At 40.5% G+C, this 23,221-nt stretch overlaps 1 protein-coding gene across 7 annotated transcripts in view; it reads right to left on the reverse strand.

The window, feature by feature from the left end:
• Positions 1-647: 647 nt before the first annotated feature.
• Positions 648-23,221, reverse strand: part of SUGCT (succinyl-CoA:glutarate-CoA transferase) — a 328,623-nt gene continuing 306,049 nt past the window's right edge. Inside the window, exons 14-15 of one of the 7 annotated variants that reach the window (XM_090142216.1) lie at positions 1,860-1,956; positions 648-1,299 (exon numbers count right to left, since the gene is read on the reverse strand). In XM_090142216.1, the coding sequence (XP_089998342.1) occupies positions 1,218-1,299; positions 1,860-1,956 (179 nt within the window). In that variant the 3' untranslated portion in view covers positions 648-1,217. The other 6 variants (XM_090142215.1, XM_090142217.1, XM_090142218.1 and 3 more) reach the window with 6 other exon arrangements.

Raw genomic sequence — 23,221 nt, forward strand, 5'->3', positions numbered from 1 at the left:
TATGTGTTGCTGAATTGAAAATGCTGCTTTTCTCATTAAAATAGGGGATGTTCCCCTTAGATTAAGAGGAAGACAGACTATATCAAAACCTCTTCCAATCCAGTTTCAATTCTTCGCTTATCATCTCCCTATTCTCAATTCAGACTTATTTCTCTATTTATTTAAGAAATCACTCTTCCAGAATCTCATGATGTCTTTAGCACATGGACAGAGTATGGAGTTTGCTGCCAGAAATGCAAAAAAAAAAAAAAAAAATCTGAAGAAAAAAAAAAGAACACAAAAACAAAGAGAAAACAAACAAACAAACAAATGAACCAAAACACACTGGGCTTCAAAAATGAGCCACCACAGTAGGGTTCCACTTCCAAACTGATTATATAATGACCTCTTTTTTTCCTCCAGAAGGTAATACAGAGTCTGAAGTTCAGATATAATGCAGAGGATGTTGTTTGTTAGAGTGGAAACAAAGTGAAAAGCTGGTTATAATGCCAGGATTGTTTCTGATACTTAGGGAGAAATACAAACATTATTTGTTAAGTGTCAATTTGAGTTAGTTTTATTCAGTTCTAGGAGCAGAAAGACTTTGCCTCATTCCCAGGAGGCACGCAACAAATGCTAGGTCTGCCCATACACAGTTTACATTACCTGCAAATTATATATTGGGATAGAAGAGCATGGCATTTCTTCTGTGAGTGAAGTACAGCCAAATTGGTTTGTATAGAAGAAATGGGTCTTCTTTAATTTTTTCCTTACTATTTGGAGTGGATCAAATTTTTTCACCTGCTCACAATACAAGGTGCCTTACCCCACAGAACAACCCTACTACAGGATATGGTATTACTAACTGATGAAGGTTACTCTACTCTGACCATGTTATAATCACATGGGTGGGACTAAGACAGAAGATTTGCAGAGATTTGTATTTAAGCTATGTTTTATTCACAGTGAAAGGCATTTTGGATGGCATCTAGTGTCAGAGATAAATATCAGTACCTACTCACACAACCAGACCAAAAACTTGGGCAAGTTCTGGCATATGACATTTGGCATGCAATTTCGTGTGGATCAATTAATTAAAGAGCACTCGGGGCCTTCTTGAATAAAATTACAAAAGAGAATTCAATCATGGTTTATCTCTCAATCAGAGGTTCATTTCACAACTGAAGAACTGGATCGGTTCCAGCTTTTTTTCTGTTAACGTGTTCAGTTTGTCATGATCATGCAATGTAATATGAAGACGTGCCAGTAATTGGTATTACCAGGGAACAGAAGACTTTTTCAGTGGTCGCTTTACCTGCGCTTTACAATAGAGATGAAAAGTTCATGACTGACGGTTCTGTTCAGAATCAATTAGATCAACCAGTAGTTTGTACACGGCTGGTTTTCCACTGAAGTAACTGTGCAAGTCAGCTTTCTGCAAAGGGAGAGTCTAGTACAAGAATTACTACATTTCTGCTTCTTTTCACTAACATAATATCTTTCTGGGGACAAACACTTAGGCAATTACTGTAATTACGATAAGAACTCCATTTCCCATATGATATACAGAAAATGAGTAGCCACATAGGGCCATATAATTATATTTAACCCTCCTTCCCCCAAAAAAACCTTTCGCTTGGACAGTATGAAATTGTTTATTTGATACATCAGTGTTAAAATCATACAAACGCACATGGAAGTAAATTAAGAATTAAATTTTGTCTTCTCTTTGAGTCCCATTAGGGGAGCTGAAGGGAGCAAAGAGAGGACAAAGCTATGTGAGCTCAGTGTGAAGGAATGTAGCTAATGTTCCTTATCTGACCTCATGCTGAGCCACAACACCAGCGCGGAGCAGTTCTTCTATGGCATCATCTTCATACCTAAGCATGCCCTTCAATATCTCCACTGTATGCTGTCCAACAAGTGGAGGTGGTTTGGGATGTGACACAACAAATTCACTATATCTTACACCTGGCCCTGTTAAAACAAACAAACAAACATATAGGAAAGAAATTATTTTCAACATTTACTGCCCGTATCAATACTGAAATGTTTACATTAGTTTAAAGAAAAGTAATTTTCAAAGCAGTCTTAACACAGCGTGTATTAGTTTCAGCTGGGATGGATTTTTCTTCAGAGAGTGTGGTATGATGCTGTGTTTTTGGTTCTAGGAGAAAAGTAATGTTGGTAACACACCGTTTATAGTTGCTGCTAAGCAGTTCTGTACAGAGCCAAGGCCATTCTCAGCAAAGGGGCCAAGGAGCTGAGAGGGAATAGAATTAGGACAGCTGATTTAAACTGGCAAAAAGGATATTCCATAGCATAAGTCATCACGTGGAAGGAGTTTTGAAGGGTGTGGGAGTTCATCTGGCTCTTGCACTGCTTGGAGTCTAGCTGGGCATTGGTGAGGGGGGTGGTGAGCAATTGCTTGTGCATCGGTTGTTATTCCAATACATACATATATAGTTATCACTTTATCCTTTTCCTTTTATCTATCACAGTAAATAGTTTTATCTACCCACAAGTTCTACTTTTTTCTTTTTTTTTCCTGATTCTCTCCCCCATTCCACTGGGCAGGGGGTTTCGAGTGAATGAATGTGATGTTGAGCCACCTGCTGGGTTAAACCACAAGACAGTGCTTATTTACCACAGAAAAGTTATATTCTGGAATTAAAGACTAAACAAATTCCTGTCGATAATAATGCAGCAATAAGCCAGATTTGCTGAATATCTGTCCAACATTAAGACAGTTTTTCCAGCGGTATGTGTTTCAGGTGTTCTCAGACTAATATTACATCCCAGGTCTACCACTCTGCTAGCCTAGCAACATAGACATTGCTAAATCCACACAGGGGGATGTGCTGCAGAAATCCTCACACTGTTCACAACAGGAGGCAGGACAAATATTAGAACCCAAGGAGAAGTCATGTAAAGGCACTGCTGCTGCTTTCCCAGCAGAACACGTGCAGCACCATCTCCAGCAAGAGACAATTCAAGCACCTCTGCAGCATTCATCATTACCCTGCAGTGATAAAGGACTGGCACCATGCTCAGAAACAGTATTCCTCACCTTGTTTTACATTTTCAAGAAAAAAACAAACATAGTAGCAGCCATATGAGACTTAACAATGGTTTCTTTACTTTGGGCAAGAATAACTTCAAAGGTGGAAACCTCATAGGGAAGTTGGCAATGACACAAAAACTTTTGTGTCTACTTCAGGTATTCTGATCTTAGTTTTTAGCAATCCTCTGCAGTGAATTGAAGAAAGATTTCAATGCAGTTCTTTGCAGACAAGTAATTATATTATTACTGTCAGTCTCAGAAGAAAGAACAGGTCACACGTTTACTCTGAGATCAAAAAGACTGTTTTACAGAGAAACAGAGGATGATAATTTCCAGAATTATCACTTAAAAACTTTTTCTTTAATAAATAATTCAACAACTTTTGATGCTTCTGACAACAGCCAGAAAAACTCTTTTATTTATACTTACGGCCTTCATTATACCCTCATAAGGACTTTACAGAAAACGCCACATGTATTTACATCTTCCCCCATATCACTACAGCTTTACTTGGAAATGCAAAGAAATGCATACACAGAACAGTTTGGCTTAGTTCTGAAGGAATAACAGGACATCAACTTGCAAGGGAAACAAACCACAAGAAGTCACCCTGTAAGAGGATGAGTAAGGAAGCTGACTACTTGAGCTAATGTTTATTTGAGCAGAACTGCTGAATAAGGCCACATGGAGTGCCAAATTATGCTGTTTTTGCAACAGTCTTCCCTAAGCAGATCACTTGTAATCAAATGTTTAACAAAGGTATTCATTTCAAAGTGAGAATGATGTGAGAAGGGATGTTTAGGAAAACTTTTTTCCAAGCTAATTGGGTATGTTCCTAATGAGTACGCTCCTAGCAGAGGTGAAGTATAGCAGGTATAGGAGGGGAATTACAGATCAAATCATTAAACTTCAAGTGATATTAAATAATGTAGAAAATAATCACACTGAAAGTATTCAGGATGTATCTATTAAGAAAAATAACGTTCATTCGGCTTCCTCTATGTCTACCAGAAGAAGCACTGAGGGTGAGATACATCCCACCTAACTTCACATGCTGATAATCTAGATATATAGATTTTTAGATGCTTAGGTTCCCTTTTGAGTAAATGCAGACACACATTTTAGAATCACTTAAGAAACATGGTCTAGGTAAATCCAAAGCCAGGCACAATCCTGAGTGGGAAATCATGTTCAGAGAACAGCTGCTGGGGGTCTTCTAAAACAGGAGAATGCTTCAAGTGAGCTCCACAGGAATCCGTTGAGAATGAAGCACTAATCAGTATTTTTTAGTGGGTCAGGTGATGGAACTCACACTGTACCTGCTCAGGTTTCAGAGGAGTTCAAGTTAAAACTGATTGTGAAATAGATTTCACAATGAACCAGGCTTCACCAGAGAAATGGTCTGATAAAACAGGGTGAAATTCAATAATGCCATGGGGAAGAAGCTACATTTAATTACATAAATACAGGGCAGGGGACAATCAGCAAGGTAGAAAAAGCTAGGGGTCACTCTAGATCACAAAGTGAATATGAGTCAAGATCATGTTGTTGCAAAAAAGGTTCTAGCGTCATGTGGGGATGTACAAAAAAGAGAGAAGCCTGCAGGACACATGAAATAATAATTGTGCTCTTGTTAGGGATGGCAGGTCACAGCTGGAATGGTGACTAGTGGGGGTCCTCCACTGCATAGCCATGAAGCCCAAGAGTTTCTTGCAGAACAGCAACCAAAATGATCAGCAAAGGCATGAACGACTGAACAAAGAGAAGGCCAGTAGAAAATATTGTCTTCTGAACTGTCTTCAAAAATTCTAACTGTGACCCTTATGCAACACGAAAGTAAACCCTTTTTCATATTCATATTGGATGAGAAATTAACTGGCTTAAATTGCAAAAGTAAGAGCAAAATTAGGTACTAGAAAATAAGCTTTAGTCATGGTAGGGGCAGTGAAATGCTGACAGAGGTCTTGTAAAGAGTCTACATATTTCCTATCAATCAGGCCTTTAGGAATTATTAAGTTGGTATAGCTGAATTTATGGCTGATCCTTGAGACTTCTCGATCTCTCTACCTTTCACACACTAATATTTGTGAGAGCTAAATTGGGGGTAATTTTTCTATTAACTTATCTCCCTAATTCAACTCAGTTTGAACATAATTCAATTTTCAGAGGAAATCCCATGTGAAAGATCAATACCCAGGCAATAGGCAATAGTATTAGGCAATTTCTATAAAAAATGAAAACAAATTAGAAATAATCTTATTTCTGGCATGTGTAACTGAGAACACACACTTCTTTATAGAAAGAAATCATCAGATTCCCACAGGAAATGATCAGTATTTGTACACGGTTTCCACTTGATTGTGCAAACTTTTGCTAGTGTAAAAATTTCCTGCCTTAAATCCCAGGAGTTCTTGCAGTGATAGCAGAAGACATTGAATAAACGTCTAATGAGAGGAAAACAAAATTGATATTAAGTGTACAACAGGCATAAAATGCTTCACGCTTCCCAAAGAAATTAGTCTTACAAAGTAGAACACGCTAGAAAACTGCACAGCAATTATAAAAAACAGTGTCTTTTTTGAGCTTTCATTGTTTGACGCATCATTCATCACGCTACTTTTCACTTTGATAGAGTTATAAAGTTATCTACATTCATTCAAAGGAGCTAGTTGCTAATGATCCATCATTAACGATTCTCTGTTCTTTCCTTGTGTAACTTCTCCTTGGCTTCTCTGTCAATTAGGAGGGTGCAAAGCTTGCCAGTCAGGCTTCAGCAATCCCACGCTCCTACCGAACAACACTCCCAGAGAGCAACCAGCAGAATGCTATGCAAATGCTAATTAAACACAACTGCCTTATGAGGAAACCATCCCTTCAGGCAGAGGGAGGTGAACTGCTTTAATTAAGGTCAGAAGCATTTGCATGTGGGTGAGTTACAGGGAGCTTTGCAGATGAAAGCAAGCCTTTGCTGGGGTAGAAGCAAAGTTACTGGCTGGAGGAGGTCACCTGTTGGTCCCATCCTGCTGTAAGCAGGACACTGTTCTCAATTCAGCCATCAAGTTAAAGGGACAGCTATGGTCACTTGAAGAAAAGAGGGAAGGAATGAGTAGTTTTGGTTTACCTTTGTCCCGTTAAATTAAAAAGAGCTTTTTGCTTTTATTATTGCCAGTAAAGCAAAGAGCTTTCACCACATTTAAATTCTAGGCTGACGTTCTTCTTATTATTATTATTTTGAATTTGGCACATTGCTAAAATACATGCTGTGCACAACATGCAATGCTCAAAGACAGTAGTGCAACAAGAAATCAGAATTTGTATCAGTGTTGACTATGTTGACAGCTGTACCTTGAAGGCCATCTTGAAGATTTCCCCAGTAATTAAACTCAACACTATCACAGTAAATTCTATTTCTTTGGTGCCTATCTGTTACAGCATTGCTAGGCACTGAGCAGAGCTATTAAGTTGGGACGTATTAAACACATTAAAGCAGAAGATAAAATGAAATAAAAGCACTAAAACTAGACCATGGTAAGGTTCAGCCTATAGGAATGAAATATCTTTGAACATTTGAGCAGGTGAAATACATGACATACATTGGAACGTGTCACTCTGCATTTCTCAGATTCAGAGCTGCAGAATCAAAGTCAATTTTATTATACAAGTAGTAGAAACTGAAGTTGAACTAGAATGACATTAAAAGAACAAAGAATAGTATATAAAATGGATAAAGATAATATACTTTGCTTTTTCCTGACAAACAGCAATCTTGTAGCACTGTGAGGTGGTGTTATCACCAGATAACACTTGCTCCACAGCACAGCTTAAAGCATATTGAAATAATCTAACTCTTAAGTTATGCAGAGGGAATTAGACCCGAGGATAGCCAAGCTCAGGGAACAGGCATGATTATTTGTTATGATTCAAGTGGGACAAAGAACAAGAAAGGGGAAGTTTGAACTAAGGTATGCATATCTATTCTTGCAACACATATTCTACATTTGAAAAAAGAGAGCAACAAGAAATTCATCACCCCTGGTTAGCTAGCTCTACCTCAGCTCACACATTAGTGTATATACATGAATCACACAAAAACAAACCAAGAACTTGTACCTCACCCAGCATGGTGTTGCTACATAACAGTTTTGGAATTCCAATGAAATATCATCAACAATCAACAGAGATGGCCCGGAACCAACACATTTGCACCCAGATCCCATAGACACTACAGTTCAAGTATTTGGGATGTTCACTCAGCTAGCTGTGAAACCACTACAAGGGCAGGATCAGCAGAAAATGAGAAGTAACTGTTAAGGTACTGAAAAGAAAAAACAATACAAAACCTGTCAGAGAAATGGGCTTAATGGCTTACATCAAAGACACTCAGGAGTTAGAAGTGATGTGTTCAGGGATATGTTACCAAGAGTAGACGTGGGAGACTTCATTTTAAATGCTGGTTCTCTTCCCTGTTGTCCCAGCCCTGACTTCTGTTAATCCACACTCAGCTGAGATGTGCATGTGATGCCTGAGCATGCAGTACAACACAGCCTGGCCATGATGCCTTTACACTGAGCTTCTGCCCCTTAGTAAAATACAGTGTAAAAAAGTACACACAAGCCAAAAAAGGTTGTTAAAAACTGTTGCCGGTACAAGTAGGGCACACAGGCTTCAGGATATCCCCAGGAAGGAATGATTTACCTCATTTTAACTAGAGAACTCCAATATTTTTTGGTTTCTTGCTACAGAAGTTTGAGATCTTGGGAGATTTCTTGGGATTATTTTTTTTTTTTAATCACTGGAAAAAATCTTTTCCTTTTACATTACATTACAGCTTTTAAGGACAACTCAGAACTGGAAAAAAGTCAAGGGGATAATATTCAGACTCGCTCCTTCTTCCTTTACTGCAGGTTCTGCTTCCTCTCCTCTGTAAGATACAGCCACACAAAGTATTCAACTGGCACCCAGCACAGCTGAGAGGGTAGAAAACTTCGACAGGATGCATAGGAATGCATGGACAAACCATTTCAAATGGCAAAAAAAAAGGTACATCCTGTGTTAGGTGCCATGCAAACACAGATATAAATAAATCAATAAATCAATAAACGTTAGTAAACAATATTAATATCTGCAGTGCAGTAAAAGTAGACAAGAAGGTAGAATGGAGCCTGTATGTAATGTGACAGTACTTGTAGGAGAGGATGTGCTAGTAAGATCCCAGAGTCTCGTGCCCTGGTGAAGGAGGAGGACGACTCACCTTTTGGAGGAACAACACAAGAGTTGGTGTGAGGTTGGTGGCTGAAATACCTGAGTATGATCAAGAGGATATTAGGACTACTGCTACTCAAAAGGAGGACCAGATCAGGTGCCTTTACACTAATGAACGCAGCATGGGTAATAAACAAGAGGAGCTGGAGGCCATTGTGAGGTCAGAAAGCTATTATATAGTCGCCATCAGGTGAAATGTGGTAGAATGACCTGCACAGCTGGAGTGCTGTGATGGATGGCTACTGACTTTTCCAAAGAGATAGGCAAGGCAGGAAGGTGGTGGTGTAGCCCTTTATGTTAAGAAAGAATGGGAATGCATGGAAATTAATGATGGTGATGATAGGGTTGAGAGATTATGGGTCAGAATAAAAGTGAAGGCCAATAAAACTGACATTATCATGGGAGTCTGTTACAGGCCACCCAACCAGGATGAAGAGGTGGACAAGACACATTACAGACATTGGGTGAAGTCTCAAGATTTCTCCCCCTTGTTCTCATGGGGGACTTCAACTTCCCAGACATCTGCTGGATTTATAAGCCAGCAGAAAAGGAACAGTCCCAGAGGTTCCTAGAGTGTGTGGGAGATAACTTCCTGACACAGCTGGTGAAGGAGCCAACAGGGGGAAGCAAAATCCTGGACCTGCTGTCTGTTAACAGAGAAGGTCTTGTGGGGGATGTGAAGGTTGGAGGCCGTCTGGGGCACATTGATCATGAGATGCTGGATTTCTCAATCCATGTTGGACCACAGAGGGGAGTCAGCAGAATTGCCACCTTGTACTTTCGGAGGGCAGACTTGAGCGTTTTTAGGACCATGATTGAGAGGATCCCTTGGGAGGTAGTTTTGGAAGGCATGGGAGCCCAGGAAGGCTGGGAATACTTTAAGGAAGTTATTTTAAAGGTGTAGGAGCTGACAATCCCCAAGTCACGGAAGAAGAGCCAACAGGCAAGGAGGCTGGATGGCCTGAACAGAGACCTTTGGCTGGAAATCAAGAACAAAAAGAAAGTTTATGGCCTTTGGAAGAGTGGGCAAGCTACTTACGACAATTACAAGTATGTAGTGAAGCTGTGCAGGGAGAAAATTAGAAAAGCCAAAGCCCAACTAGAACTGAACTTGACCACTAATGTAAAGGAAAACAATAAATACTACTATAAATACATCAACAACAAGAGAAGGGCTAGGGAGAACCTCCATCCCTTGTTGGATGCTGAGAGCAACATGGTGATCAAGGATCAGGATAAGGCTGAGGTACTTAATGCCTTCTTTGCCTCATTCTTTAATAGTAAGACTAGTTGCTCCCCAGGCGCACAGCCCCCTGCACTGGTAGGTAGAGATGGGGAACCACATGGGCCCTGCATGATTCACCATGAGATGGTTTTGAACCTGCTCCGAAAGCTGGATGCTCACAGGTCCGTGGAGCAGAATGGATTGCAAACTAGTGTGCTGACTTGCCAAGCCACTCTCCAGCATCCTTTGGCAGTCCTGGCTAACCAGAAATGTCCTGGTGGATGGGAGACTGGCAAATGTGACACCCATTTTCAAAAAGGCCCAGAAAGACGATCCTGATAGCTACAGACCTATCAGTTTCACCTTGGTTATGGGATAGATAATCTGGGGAGCCATCATGGACCAGTTAAAGGTCAACCAGGGGATCAGGCCCAGTCAGCATGGGTTTACAAATGGTAGATTCTGTTTGAAAAACCTGGTTTCATTCTATGACAAGGTGACCCACTTAGTGGAGGAAGGTAAGCCTGTCAGTGTGGTCTATCTAGACTTCAGTAAAGCGTTTGACACTCTCCCCCACAGCATCCTTGTGGAGAAGCTGGCTGCCCACGGTTTGGAAGGGCATACACTCTGCTGGGTGAAACACTGGATGAATGGATGGAATGATGGCCGGGCCCATAAAGTTGTGGTCAGTGGAGTTAAATCCAGTTGGCAACCAGTCACAAGCGGTGTCCTCCAGGGCTCCGTACTGGGGCCGCTTCTATTTAACATCTTTATTAACAATCTTGATGAGGGTTTGAGTGCACCCTCAATAAGTTTGCAGACAACACCAAGCTGGGAGGAACTGTTGATCTGCCAGAGGGCAGAAAGGCACTACAGAGGGACCTGGATAGACTGGATCGATGGGCCAAGGTTAACTGAGTGAGTTTCAAAAGGGCCAACTGTCAGGTCCTGCATTTTGGTCACAACAACCCCAGGCAACCTGCAGGCTTGGGGAGGAGTGGCTGGAAAGCTGCCTGGTGGAAAGGGACCTTGGTGTACTGATGGACAGTGGGCTGAATGTGAGCCAGCAGTGTGCCCAGGTGGCCAAGAAGGCCAATGGCATCCTGGCTTGGATCAGGAATGGTGTGGTGAGCAGGACCAGGGAAGTCATCCTGCCCTGTACTCGGCACTGGTGAGGCCTCACCTCGAGTGCTGTGCTCAGCTTTGGGCGCCTCAGTACAGAAAGGACATGGAGGTGCTGGAGCAGGTCCAGAGAAGGGCAGCAAGGCTTGTGAAGGGCTTGGAGAATATGGTCTATGGGGAGAGACTGAAGGAACTGGCGCTGTTTAGTCTGGGGAAAAGGAGGCTGAGGGGAGACTTTATTGCTCTCTTCCAGTACCTGAAAGTCGCTTACAGTGAGAGTGGGGTTGGTCTCTTCTTACTGGTGACAGGTGACAGGATGAGGGGAAATGGCCTCAACTTGCACCAGGGTAAGTTTAGGTTCAATGTCAGGAAACACTTCTTTACAGAAAGGGCTGTTAAGCACTGGAATCGGCTCCCCAGGGAGGTGGTTGAGTCACTGTCCCTGGATGTGTTTAAAAACCGTTTGGATGTGGTGCTCAGGGACGTGATTTAGCAGAGGGCTGTGAGAGTTAGTAGGTTATATGGTTAGGTTGTGGTTGGAGTTGAAGATCTTTAAGGTCTTTTCCAACCTGAGCAATTCTATGATTGTATGATTCTATGATCTACAAGCCATCTGTTACCTTTCCTCATTTGGCAAATGCTGACAGCCATGGGGCAGCTATGAGGATTATGCAATGTTGCAACAGTCAAGAATATAAAAACTGAACTGTTGTGAGGTGATGGAACTGACAGGCAGAGTACAAAATAAATAAATGTAAAATAAAATAAAATAAAAATTAAATAATTACTTCTGATAATCATAAAGAGGTGTCTAAAAATTAGATCACTTTAAACCCAAACTTAGGCAGTGAGAGCATCCATTATAAATTTCTTAAAACTCTTTGTTAGGTATACTTACGAGGTTACTTTATCACCTGAAGCTGCACATACTGAAATGCATTAAAAAGCATTTTGTGTGTTTTGTATCAGCCAACTTTCTGGATAACATCAGTGTAAAAATACTGCTCGGCATTTATATATACCTTATATTTTAAGGTGTCACCATACTATCTGTACACAATTAATCATGCATGACTGCTGGGATAAAAGTGATCATTTTTTAGTCATTCTGGTTGCATTTTGAGAGTAATCCTGCATAACTGCATAATTCAGTACAGTTTTGAGAGAGGACTCTTAGTACAGAAGAGCATTAAGAACCTGACAGTAAGGTGCTTTCTACTGCTTCTCATACATATCACCTCCGAACAATGAAAATTTGGCCTCACTTTTTGTACGGCCTCACAGGGCTCCATTCTTTCATGAAAGCCCCAAAGACCTTAAGAGAAGACTAAAAAAAAAAAAAAAGACAGGAAGGAAGACAAGGAGTAAGAATACTCAGAGGTAGCAATTTTAAAGAACCATAAATTCCCTAGGTAAGAATCTGTAGCTCCATTTCCGAGGGAAGAGCATTTACATGTCTGTGCTGTCTTTCTAATCATCTGTTTCTCTGCTTTGTCCCTTTGCCCCCCAAAACTTCTGAATCTGTCAATCGCGACCAGTGTAAAAATCCCAAGGAAAATTAAGCTCTTACCAGTTTTGTGAAAATTGGCAACTGCTGAAGGACAGATACCAAAATTACTGTCCTGATGACACAGGGGAAAAAAAAAAAAAAAAAAAAAGAACTCAGATATTATATACTCTGGCTGCAAAGCACTTACCGATAAGTACAGACACAGCTGCATAAGAGTCACCTGTCTTTCCTTAGGGAGACTTGGCATAAAGGACATAAGGAAAGGTCAGGTCATCCTAAGTCCACATAGAGTTTATAGAGGATAGAAATCCGAAGGAAAATGATATTTAGTCCCACTGTATATGGAACAACTTCTAGACACCTTTTTCTACAGCACTGTGGAAGGTGCAAGCTCAGGGCAAGGACACTAAAGACTTCCAGTTTAACATAAATTGCTCTTGCAGGAAGGAGCTGAAGAACTGCAAAGCTGAAGAATGGCAAAGGTGAATAACTGGAAGAAGCCCTGTAAAACTCCAGCAGGAAAAACCTGAAGAGAGGCAAGCCTAAACTACTGAAAATGCAAGCTAAAAATTTGTCTTCAGTCATAATCTAATCAATACAGAACCCAAAACAGAATCCCAGCATGGGATGTGGGTTAGCCACAGGATGTGGAGGTACAGAAATTGTAATGCAGAAATTTGGGGGTGAGCCTGAATGGCTTGTGCCATGCAGGAAGTCATACTGTGTGACCATAATGGTTATTTGTGGGCATAAGAGGTATGGAATTCTGAAATACCCATTAAGCATAAACGTTTACATACAACAGCGCTGGGTTTAAGATGGACTACCTGAGCCTTCTCTGACACTTAAGAGGTCTATGTATTGTTTCCTTAAGACATTAAGGCCTTAACCACTGTATCTTGAGAAGTGTGAGCAGTGATTAGTGTCCTACGAGTGCGGAACAAAAAAATCAGAATGTCACTTGAAATGAGACCCTAGAAAGGACAGAGAACCACTTCACTGCAACATGTTCGCAAGATCCTGGCAGTGAGTCATGCCCCAGCTGCGCAGGAAGGCAAGAGGCTCCTCAGAGCCCTCCTACTGAGCATGGGGAAAACTATTTCCCAGCCCCATGCCTTGTGGTTAGTGTGATTTTGCATGTTGGGATAAGCATGTCAGCCAACCCAGAAAGTGTCTGCATCTCCTCAGTACACCAATCCAACCTTTACTGTCTCCTGCCTCCAGCTAGAGGTTAGATTCTTTGGCTGTTTAGAGACCCCAAAGGCCATCCTCCTGGCCAGCTGTGCACCATCAGAGTAGGAGGAGATTAACATTTCCTCGCAGATGAGCTCCTCTTTGCTCCTCAGGTGGCCAGCTGAAGCCTGCATACCTGAAGCTGATTTGAGTCTCTTAATTCAAGGATCCAAAACAATCCACACTTAAAAACATATCTGGAATGAGCCTAAGGCTGGATATAACTTTCTTACTTACCTCTTACTTGCTAAAGCTGCTCTTTTTCAGGGTAGGAAGCTTTAAGCTTTTTCTAGTCAACCGGTAAAAATAAAATAAAAAACCTTCTTGGAACAGAAATTTGAAAGACTTTGCTAAACATTCTTCTAAGCAATCCTTCCCTAAGCATTTATGAAGTCCAAACATCCTGACATCACTCACATCCCAAGTCTGATTGTCCAGCTCCTATGGGTCATTTTTCTACGTCCATCTTTGAAGGCTTTGCCTAGTTATTTCCACACCTTTCTGTAAGCACACACATCAGGTCAAGGTACAGTTTACTGCAATGAAGTAGAAGCATTTTTCCACGTGCCTCCTTACACCTCTAAAGCTCTTCTAAGTACAGCTTGAAAGGAGAACTGATATTAAAAGAGTTATTTGTGATGACTCAGATCATCTTTCCTTAGTCTTAAATCAAAATTCAAGGTACCTGTTCTACAGGTCTACCTGGCATTGCTGCCTGTTGCTGCTGAAATCTACCACGATGGCAGCTTTGTCAAATAGGTGAAGAACACTGTGAGCTGGGTGCCCAAATGGTTTGTGACAGAAGCAGTGTATCACGTAACTCTGCTTTAGCTCCCTAGCCTCACAGAATCACAGAATCACAGAATTGCCAGGGTTGGAAGGGACCTCAAGGATCATGAATCTCCAACCCCCCTGCCACACGCAGGGCCACCAACCATTCCACCTAATGCTAGACCAGGCTGCCCAGGGCCCCATCCAATCTGGCTTTGAACACCGCCAGGGACGGGGCATCCACAGCCTCTCTGGGCAGCTGTTCCAGTACCTCACCACTCTCTCTGTGAAGAATTTCCCCCTGACGTCCAACCTAAATCTCCCTTCCCTCAGCTTAAAACCATTTCCCCTTGTCCTGCTGTCACTCACCCTTTCAAAGAGTTGATTCCCCTCCTGTTTGTAGGCTCCCTTTAGGTACTGAAATGCAGCAATGAGGTCACCCCGCAGCCTTCTTTTCTCCAGGCTGAACAAGCCCAGCTCCCTCAGCCTGTCCTCATAGGGGAGGTGCTCCAGTCCCCTGATCATCTTCGTGGCCCTCCTCTGGACCCTCTCCAACAGCTCCCTGTCTTTCTTGTACTGGGGGCTCCAGACCTGGAGAAGGACCTGGGGGTCTTGGTAGACGAAAAACTTAACATGAGCCAGCAGTGTGCCCTTGTGGCTCGGAAGGCAAATGGGATCCTGGGCTCCATCAGAAGAGGGGTGGCCAGCAGGGACAGAGAGGTGATTGTTCCCCTCTACTCTGCTCTTGTGAGGCCCCATCTGGAGTACTGCGTCCAGGTCTGGAGCCCCCAGTACAAGAGCCTCACCGCAACCCTTCTGGATAGTAGTACACATGATTTAGTCATTAATTTAGAATGATTAATTCTTAAAACATCCAGCTTAACCTATTAAGAAATTGACAAATGAAAGCCTTCTACGTCCACCTGTAACAGAACTATTCAGTCACTTCTAATTCTTACCCTGACTGTTTTTTCCTTAACAACCCTTTCTCTGGGGCAAAACAATAAGACTCAGAAGGGATGTATTGTTATACAAAGTCAAAGATAAGCTATTCAGACAGATGTCAAATCACGTGTTTGTCATGTGCAGCATGCTTACTGCCATACACATTTATTCTACGCTTCAGATGCTATGTTCCTCTGTGGCCACAGTATGCAGGCACACAAATCTTCACACTTGGAAAATTCAGCAGTCGGTGGATACTTTCTTGCCTGGTTAGTGACCCACACCAAGTAAGTATCTGCTGAGTGAGTATTAAAATAATGGAAAAAGTCATCAGCTGCAAAACAGCCAAGGAAACTCTGGTGGTTGAAATTCCAGAGCAAATGACAGCCAGGTAATTCTATGTTTGAACACCATGGAAATACTTGGAACTTGACTCTGGAGCAAGGCATCTGTGATTAAGTAGGGCTGAGTACTGTGCACAGCCTGATCACTCTTCCAAAAGCTCTCCCACTCCACCCTCCATTTACATCTGCTGTCCCCTGTGCTGCAGAAGGAGGCCAGTTCCACTGCATGGGGACTTTCCCTGGCAAACGAAGATGGGAAGGGATTTGATACTTTGTTTTGGATTACTTGAAGAACTGCAAATTACATTTTTAGCTCTTTTTGGGTAAGGTGCCCAAACTCCTTGAGGCACAGGCTACTAAAAATGCTGGCAGAGTTTCGGAAAGCACTGTGCAATCTGGGAAGACTTTGTTTCTGAGTGTCATCCTTGAGTCATCCTTATGGGGTCCCAGTTTCCAGAAAAAGCTGAGGACATCAGCTTTCTCTTCTAGGATGTCTCAAATTGACTATGTGAGGGCAAATGGTACTCAATGTAGACACGAAGAGTGAATATCCTTTCACTGAGAAGGGTAAAGAAAAACTCCATAGAATGCTTTCTAGCCACGTCTGATTTCTTAGTTCCTATTTAAAAGCAATCACTGGGTTAATTTTAAGTTCTTTAAAGGGAAACGGAGAGCATAAATTGGGAGTCGTCTAGAAAAGGAGCATACTGGGATTAGGCTGTTTTTTTTCCACAGATTTCTAAGTGACAATTTGATCAATACTGTCTCCGTGTGAAGTACTGGGAAAAGCTTTTTGTCTTTCCACTGCCTGTTGCCAACCCCTGACATGTGATATTCAGCTCATCGGCTTGCAAATATCAAAGCAGCGTGGGGCACGAGAAGCAGCCATCTGAGACCAAGCAGCCTCCAGCCTGGCTCTCGGTTGTGTGGGCATGCTGTGCGAGTGTGCAGAGGGCAGTTAAGTATAGGCTGGTTCAGTATCAAAGTTCTTGTGGTTTCTAATACTTGCCAGCCTTTGCTCTGTCAGAAGGGATTTCAGTGTTGCGTTCTACCCTACAACGGGCAAGAGAGTCAGAAATCATCTCTCCTCACCCGCAAAGACTCAAGCGGGATTAAGAAACAGAAATTTAAGTCAGACACACCCATGAAGAGGAATGAGGCACAAGGTTAGGAAGCCATCCAAAGCTCGCTTGCCTATCCCCTTACTAAACTAAACAGACTTTTTTTTTTGCCCAAGGAGACAACTAAAAAGCTGGGAAACAAAAATTAAAATCAGATTGAAAACAGCCTCGCATAAGCAATATCCCATCTTAAATGTGCACAGATCAGTTTCATTAAAATATTTCCCCGTTCTCTCTTTTTCCACCTCCTGATATTTTGGCTGCTTTCTTCAGATCTCCTTTAAACGGCGTAGCAAAATGCTTTCACTGACGTGGTTTGTAATTTTTGAACCCTAATCTTAAGCAGCAGGTGCTTAGTTTTAATGGAATTTTTCCATCCCTGAATGTCTGGGAGCATCAGTAGCACCTCTCTCCTACACAGCCCCTCACCTTTGATCCTTTGCCATTTGCACTTGTGGGTTTTCATTTACTCTATTTCTTCTGCTTTCCACAATCTGCTTTTTCACTGCAAAACCTTCAACTCTCCTCTTTCTTTTACCTCATATGAATGGAAAGTGCAATCACCTAAAAATCCTTATTAAATATGAAGGGCCTGGCAGCCTCAGGCCTGTTTTTCAGCAATGCTGTGTCTACTTTACACTACAATTGCAATTTAAAAGGCATCAGAATGGATTTAAATATTTGCATCGCAATAACAATTACATTTTAATTGCCAGAGGTCCCAGGGCTTAAACACACACAAAAAAACTGGAACCAATGTAACAGTTGGTTTTACTTCGTACAATTAGTTATTTTGGAGTAAATCTGTGTGTGGGCACGTTTGTTCCATATTAACAGTTTTTGTTTCCATTTAATTTTAGCTTTTCGGATAATCTGATTTACTTAATTTTCTCTTATAATTTCCTGTGTTGAGTAAACATAAACGATTTTGTATAGACTTGGTTTCAAGCAAAATCCAAGGGAAAGTATTCGTTTTACACACATACATCTAACAGTTTGGATTAAAAATAGCTGTGTCAATTCCCATTTGTGTAGAGCAAATGGTATTCGCATCCTAACGTTAGAATCAGAGATGCTGCAATGAGTGAGTGCCTGCACTGCCTCGGTGCCCATAGATTCCTCCTAAATGCAGTTATGATTTAACAATTTCTTTTTCATCGTTTTTTTTCTTATGTACAGGAATTTCACATCCTAGTCTGTGCTTTAGCTAATCTAAGTGTATTTCTATTTAGCTGTTAGAGAAAGCTGCTTTTTCTCATTTTCCTTCCTACTGCTTATCACATACACGTGCATATTGGAATAGAATTCTTGCTCAAAAAGCAATGACTTGCTGCAGGCACGACCGTATCTTTATTCTCTAACAACTCAACAGAAATTTGACTGAAAATTCTCCCTTTTAACACATAAATCTGCATTGTGCCGTAGTAAATCACAAGGTCTCACTTAGCTTTCTCATAACTAAGTTTTAATTGAGTTTTCCATTCTTAACGAGGAAGCCCAATTCCAGAAAGTCATACCAGTCACTTCCTTAATCCACAAAGCTCAGAGGCTATCTTTTGTACTGACAGCATGCAAAAATGTTTAATGCTAACACAAATACCTTCAATAGATTATTCTGATTCTCAGGCTGATTTCTAAGCCAGCTGTTCTCTGCCTGATTCAATGTGCAGATTTCATTTTAAAACACAGAATATTCCCTGGTTACCTGCCATATAACTAGATTTTACAGGTGTACAGCATGTTTGTAATGCTTGTTCATCCATTTGCGGGGAAAAAAAAATCATAAAATAAAATACTTTGAGTAGCTTTCCTGCATTCTAATTCTTTCTCCCAACTCTAAGATACTGTATCAACTGAAGAATGCCAGGAATTACTTCATACTTTATATATGTACCTGTTGCAGATTATTTTCATTAATTTCAAAGCCAGCTGCTGTTTTTGCTTAAAGTAATCCTTGTTGGTATATTCTTTTTTTATAACACAAATCTCTTAAGAAGAACTGCTTGCTGTGGTATAGATACATTTAAATCTACCTGAATTATAGATCTGTTTCTCTTCTGTTCTTTTCACATAAGTGGGGTCACCAACACAACACTTCTCCTTGGACTCACTGCCCACATAGCAACTTTGACACACAACACCAAACACAAAAGAAAACTATGAATACATTAAAAAAATAGCAAACAAAACTGTCAGAAGAAGCTAATAATAATCCAGTAGAGTGTTCAGAAGTAGTAAGGTCAATTGTAGAACAGAAGCTGAAGATTCTGAAGATTGCAGAAGCTGAGAATCTAAACAGAGGATTTGGCTCCTTGCTCTGTCACCAAACAATTTTGTGATCACAGGCAAGTCACATTTTCTTCTCCATACCCTTTTGTTTTTCCTACAGTTTTGTTAGTCTTCTAGAGACTGGATTGCCTTTTACTATTTGTTTATGTCTGACATAACGGGCTCTATTTTGTACTGGAATGAAACACAAATATTAATTTCCTGATATCCTGTCTCCCAGAGCGACTTCAGATGAGTATGAACCGTTGCCCCAAGTGATATCTGATAAATTGAGCACTGCTCTGTTGTGGGAGATATTTTCTTTTAATTCTAAATCCATCTGTTTTGCAGTGCTCTAAGTGATAGTTTCTGGGCACAGAGCATTCTAATTGCAGGATTAAACTCTTAGCTAACTCTTGGGTGGAAACTGTTTCCCATAATGTAGAAGAAAACACATGTTGGTTTCTGTCCACACACCCTTGAATGTTATAGCCCTGATCTTGATTGGGATATTTAGGTTCCCCAACTGAAGCATGTCTGTGCAACATAATTTGATTAAAATTAAATAATAACTAGCTGTCAAGAAGTATTATTGAGATTTTAGTGGCTCCAGAACTGCTTAGCATTTAGCTGCTCTTTGAAAGCAGAAGCCATTGTGCTGAATGCAAGGAATTGTGCACCTCCTCCAAATAAGTAGCGCTCAAACTTAGGGGTGAAAAATGAACCATCACTTTGACTTAATATCTTAGGATCATTTTAATTTTACAAACACACAGAAATTTGAAGCGTTTTAAATCTGAAGTACATGCTTGTATGTAACTTTTCACTATAATGCCTCTCATTTCTGTGGACATGCACTCCGAGGTGTGGCTGACATCACTGATGTGAACCAGACTCTATTGGCAAGTTGCAAGAAACAGCTGGCCCCCAAATCTTCTGTTTCTATGGGTACACTGGTGGGCACATATCAGACTGCCAGCCACAAACATGGGGGAAATCTCTCAGAAACTATTCTGCTTGCATCTCATCTTAGGGCTCTCTAGTCAAAATCCCATTTGCTAACAAACATACAGTATTAAAACATACTGAAGATGCTGGAAACAACTTCAGTTTTCAAGAAGATCTAGACTGTTACACAATGCTTTCTGTTGATTTAATTCAGTTTTTACGGTTGTGTCAGTGGCTGCAGACACCACAAGAAGTATCACCCAATCAAGGGCCCTGTAGCGTACATTGAAATATTTTAACCAAATCCCTCAAAAGCATTAGTAAACCTACCAGAAAAGTTAGCTGGGTGAAGGGAGAGAACGAAGCAAGGCAGTATAAACAGTCAACCAGGGCAGTAGATATTTCTGAGGTTTGAGAGTTCAGAAAAACAGATTTCAATTTGGGAAAATACAGAACTTGAACACGGGATAAAGCTCGGCTGTAAGAAACACTTTCGATCCTTGCCTTCTGTTCCTACCACATCCTAACTCCTACCTGCCTTTGTGCTAAGGTATCCTGACCAATCTGCTGTTACCACAGCAAGGTCTACGTTATTTCCTTATCTTCCCTGCTGGCACTACTTTCTGTTCTCTTTTGTCACTTAACGATGCTTGGGGAAACATCTCTCCTTCCATACAGACTATAAAAAGCTAATATAAAGACTGAGAAATACCCATAGTGGCTCAGCTCATGAGTTCTCCTCCTGTTTTTGGAAGTGTATGTGAATAGAGCAAGAACATCCAATAGTTTCCCAGGACACTCTCCCAGCCTCTAACAATTTGCCATCTAGCTCCACTATCCCATGCTCCTCAAATGCATACTCCCCTATTCTTCCCAAATCCCTCTCCCTAGTCTCCCATTAACCAACGCCTACTCTAATATCCTGAGGATAATCACCATAAGCAACTTAATACGCCATGAGATATTACATCCCATGCAACTCAATTACTCATCAACCTTCAATGCTCTTTCTTGTTCCCAAAGCCCACAGCTCCCCACAGCACTTTCCATTGAACCCTAAACCTTTTTCTCCCCCTCTCCTTCTCCCACCACTTCTCCAAAAAGTTCTACTGACCTTAAATATTCAACAATATGAATGCATCACATTCTTGACTATTTGCATTCTTTCAGTTCCTTCATTAAGCAGCATACTCCCTAACCTTTTTCTCACATAAGCTGACCAGTTACACATTGTACACTGAAAGCAATAATTGAGAAACAGAGAAAGATATGCCTGCACTTCTGACTAACCAGTATATATTAGCTGAATTCTTCCTCTGGATTTGTTAGAACTCTGCAGCTGGGATTTATCCTTAATGAGAAGCCAAGTAAACCCACTTTGCAGCATGCACTGCAACCAACATATTTTAAACAGGTGTGGGAAAATTATCAAAGCACTAATGACTTCTAAAATTGCTAGCAGAATCTGAATTTATACTGAAAGATAGACTGTCAATTCAACACACAAAATGATTTTTTGTAATTTCTGTGCCTGACTTATCCAGTCTTCCTAGAGGCTAACCACAAACAAAAGTAGAACCAGACTCAGATAAAGAAATACAGAATAATAAAATGGATGGACTTCTTCAAGACCGAGTAAAATAATGTTCACAGTTCTGTCTGATGTCATTTAATTTTGCATTATTTAGAACTCTTCCCCCCAGCTCTTTCTCCAACCAATTTTGATTCATAATGTGACTAGAGAGAAATAAAGCAACACTTTTTCCAAATGTATGCATACAAACTCATAATGTCTTTGCTCTTGGATCTGACGTGCCTCTGGTAGGCCTAATTTGAAGAAAGCACGCTCTCTGAAATTCAGTCTTTAATGCAATGTCAGCTGTAGAACCAAATCAAAAGTACCCCTTATCACTTATCAGCTTCAAGAAGTTTATTTTAATTATTATTTTTGTGCAGTAGCAGTCCTCTTCTGTAAAGCTTTCTGAATCCTTTAAAAAAATGTTATTGAACGTTGGCCCCATTTCTATTAAAATAGTTATGCTCTGCTTAGTTTATAGACACAGCATACATGGAGAAAACACGTCTGTTTATATGGTGTGCTTTCCGTGACATGTGGAAACTGCTGTTGAAGGCACTGGTGAATGGCAGCACGCAAATAAACCTTACATCTGCGTACAAACAAACCCATAAGCTTCACAGAAGCTGCTCACATTGGATGTTCTTGGTGTGATTGAAAGAAAAATCACAATGTTTCCGATTAGTCTTAATTAAAACAGTGGATATCTCCTTATTATCCTTCATACTAAGGTATATTTTACAACTCGAACAGCTTTTAACAGGATTCAGATCTCATTTTTAAATTAAGCTTTCACTCCCCCATTTAACTTAAAGGCCATAAATAGTGCCACTTTGAAACGAAAGACTTAGGACCAGATTCAACAAACATCTTTTAAGCACACTGTGAAATCTATGTGACATTGGGAACCTAGATATTTTCAGTCTACACGTTGGAGATATTCTGAGAACTTCAGAAATGAAGTCCCCTTCAGAGAGACCACAAACAGACACTGCGGGCACAGTAAGCCACTGCTGACTTTAAATCCTTCACTTTGGTATATATGACTTATGAACAAAACGTAGAACAAGAATACACAAATATTGTGCTATTTTCCTTAGAAGCTAGCATCAAGTTAACCTTATCTTTTCAGGGAGGAATTATAGTTACAAAAAACCTCTTAAGAAAGGAAGGAAGAAAAGGGAGGAAAAGAGAGAGTGACTGTGAATTTGGGAAAATAAAGGAACATTATTAAGCTTTTAGAAGAATTACTTAAGTTCATCTACATCTGAATACTGATCCAGATACGGTAAAATCAATAATAATAATAGACCTACGATCACTTGGAAAAATTCTTAGACTGCACTATAGCCCTACAGCATAGGAACGGGAATACTTAGAAATCAGCCTCTTCCAAGACTCAGAAATTTTGATAGAAATATCAGAGCATTTAAGTTTATTAGAAGATTGAACTGTAAGGTGTGATATCTCCCTTTAAGTGTAAATCAAATATTCTCTTTAATGAAGCAACATATTTTTTAGAATTATTAAAAAAGACAAAAAAGTAGGAAAAACTACAGAACTGTAACGCATTGTGCATAAGAAATAATAGTAATAAACAGTGTTTCTGATGGCATGTTATTGGTTTTTGGGCTTATACTTCCAGTATAACTGTATTTCACATTCACTAGTGGTATACATTTCATGCATAGTTTGAAGAAATATATAGAATATGAGAAAACCCAGACTTCAATTCTAATTTCTTACAAGTTGGTAAGTATCCTATTTACACATTTAGATATACCGATTATTATATAGATTCATACATGCTTGCACTCATACAATGAGATGTCTGTATGACATTTTCCAGAGAT

Source organism: Phasianus colchicus, chromosome 6 (genome assembly GCF_987193195.1).
Source record: "Phasianus colchicus chromosome 6, bPhaCol1.hap1.1, whole genome shotgun sequence".
NCBI lineage: Eukaryota > Metazoa > Chordata > Aves > Galliformes > Phasianidae > Phasianus > Phasianus colchicus.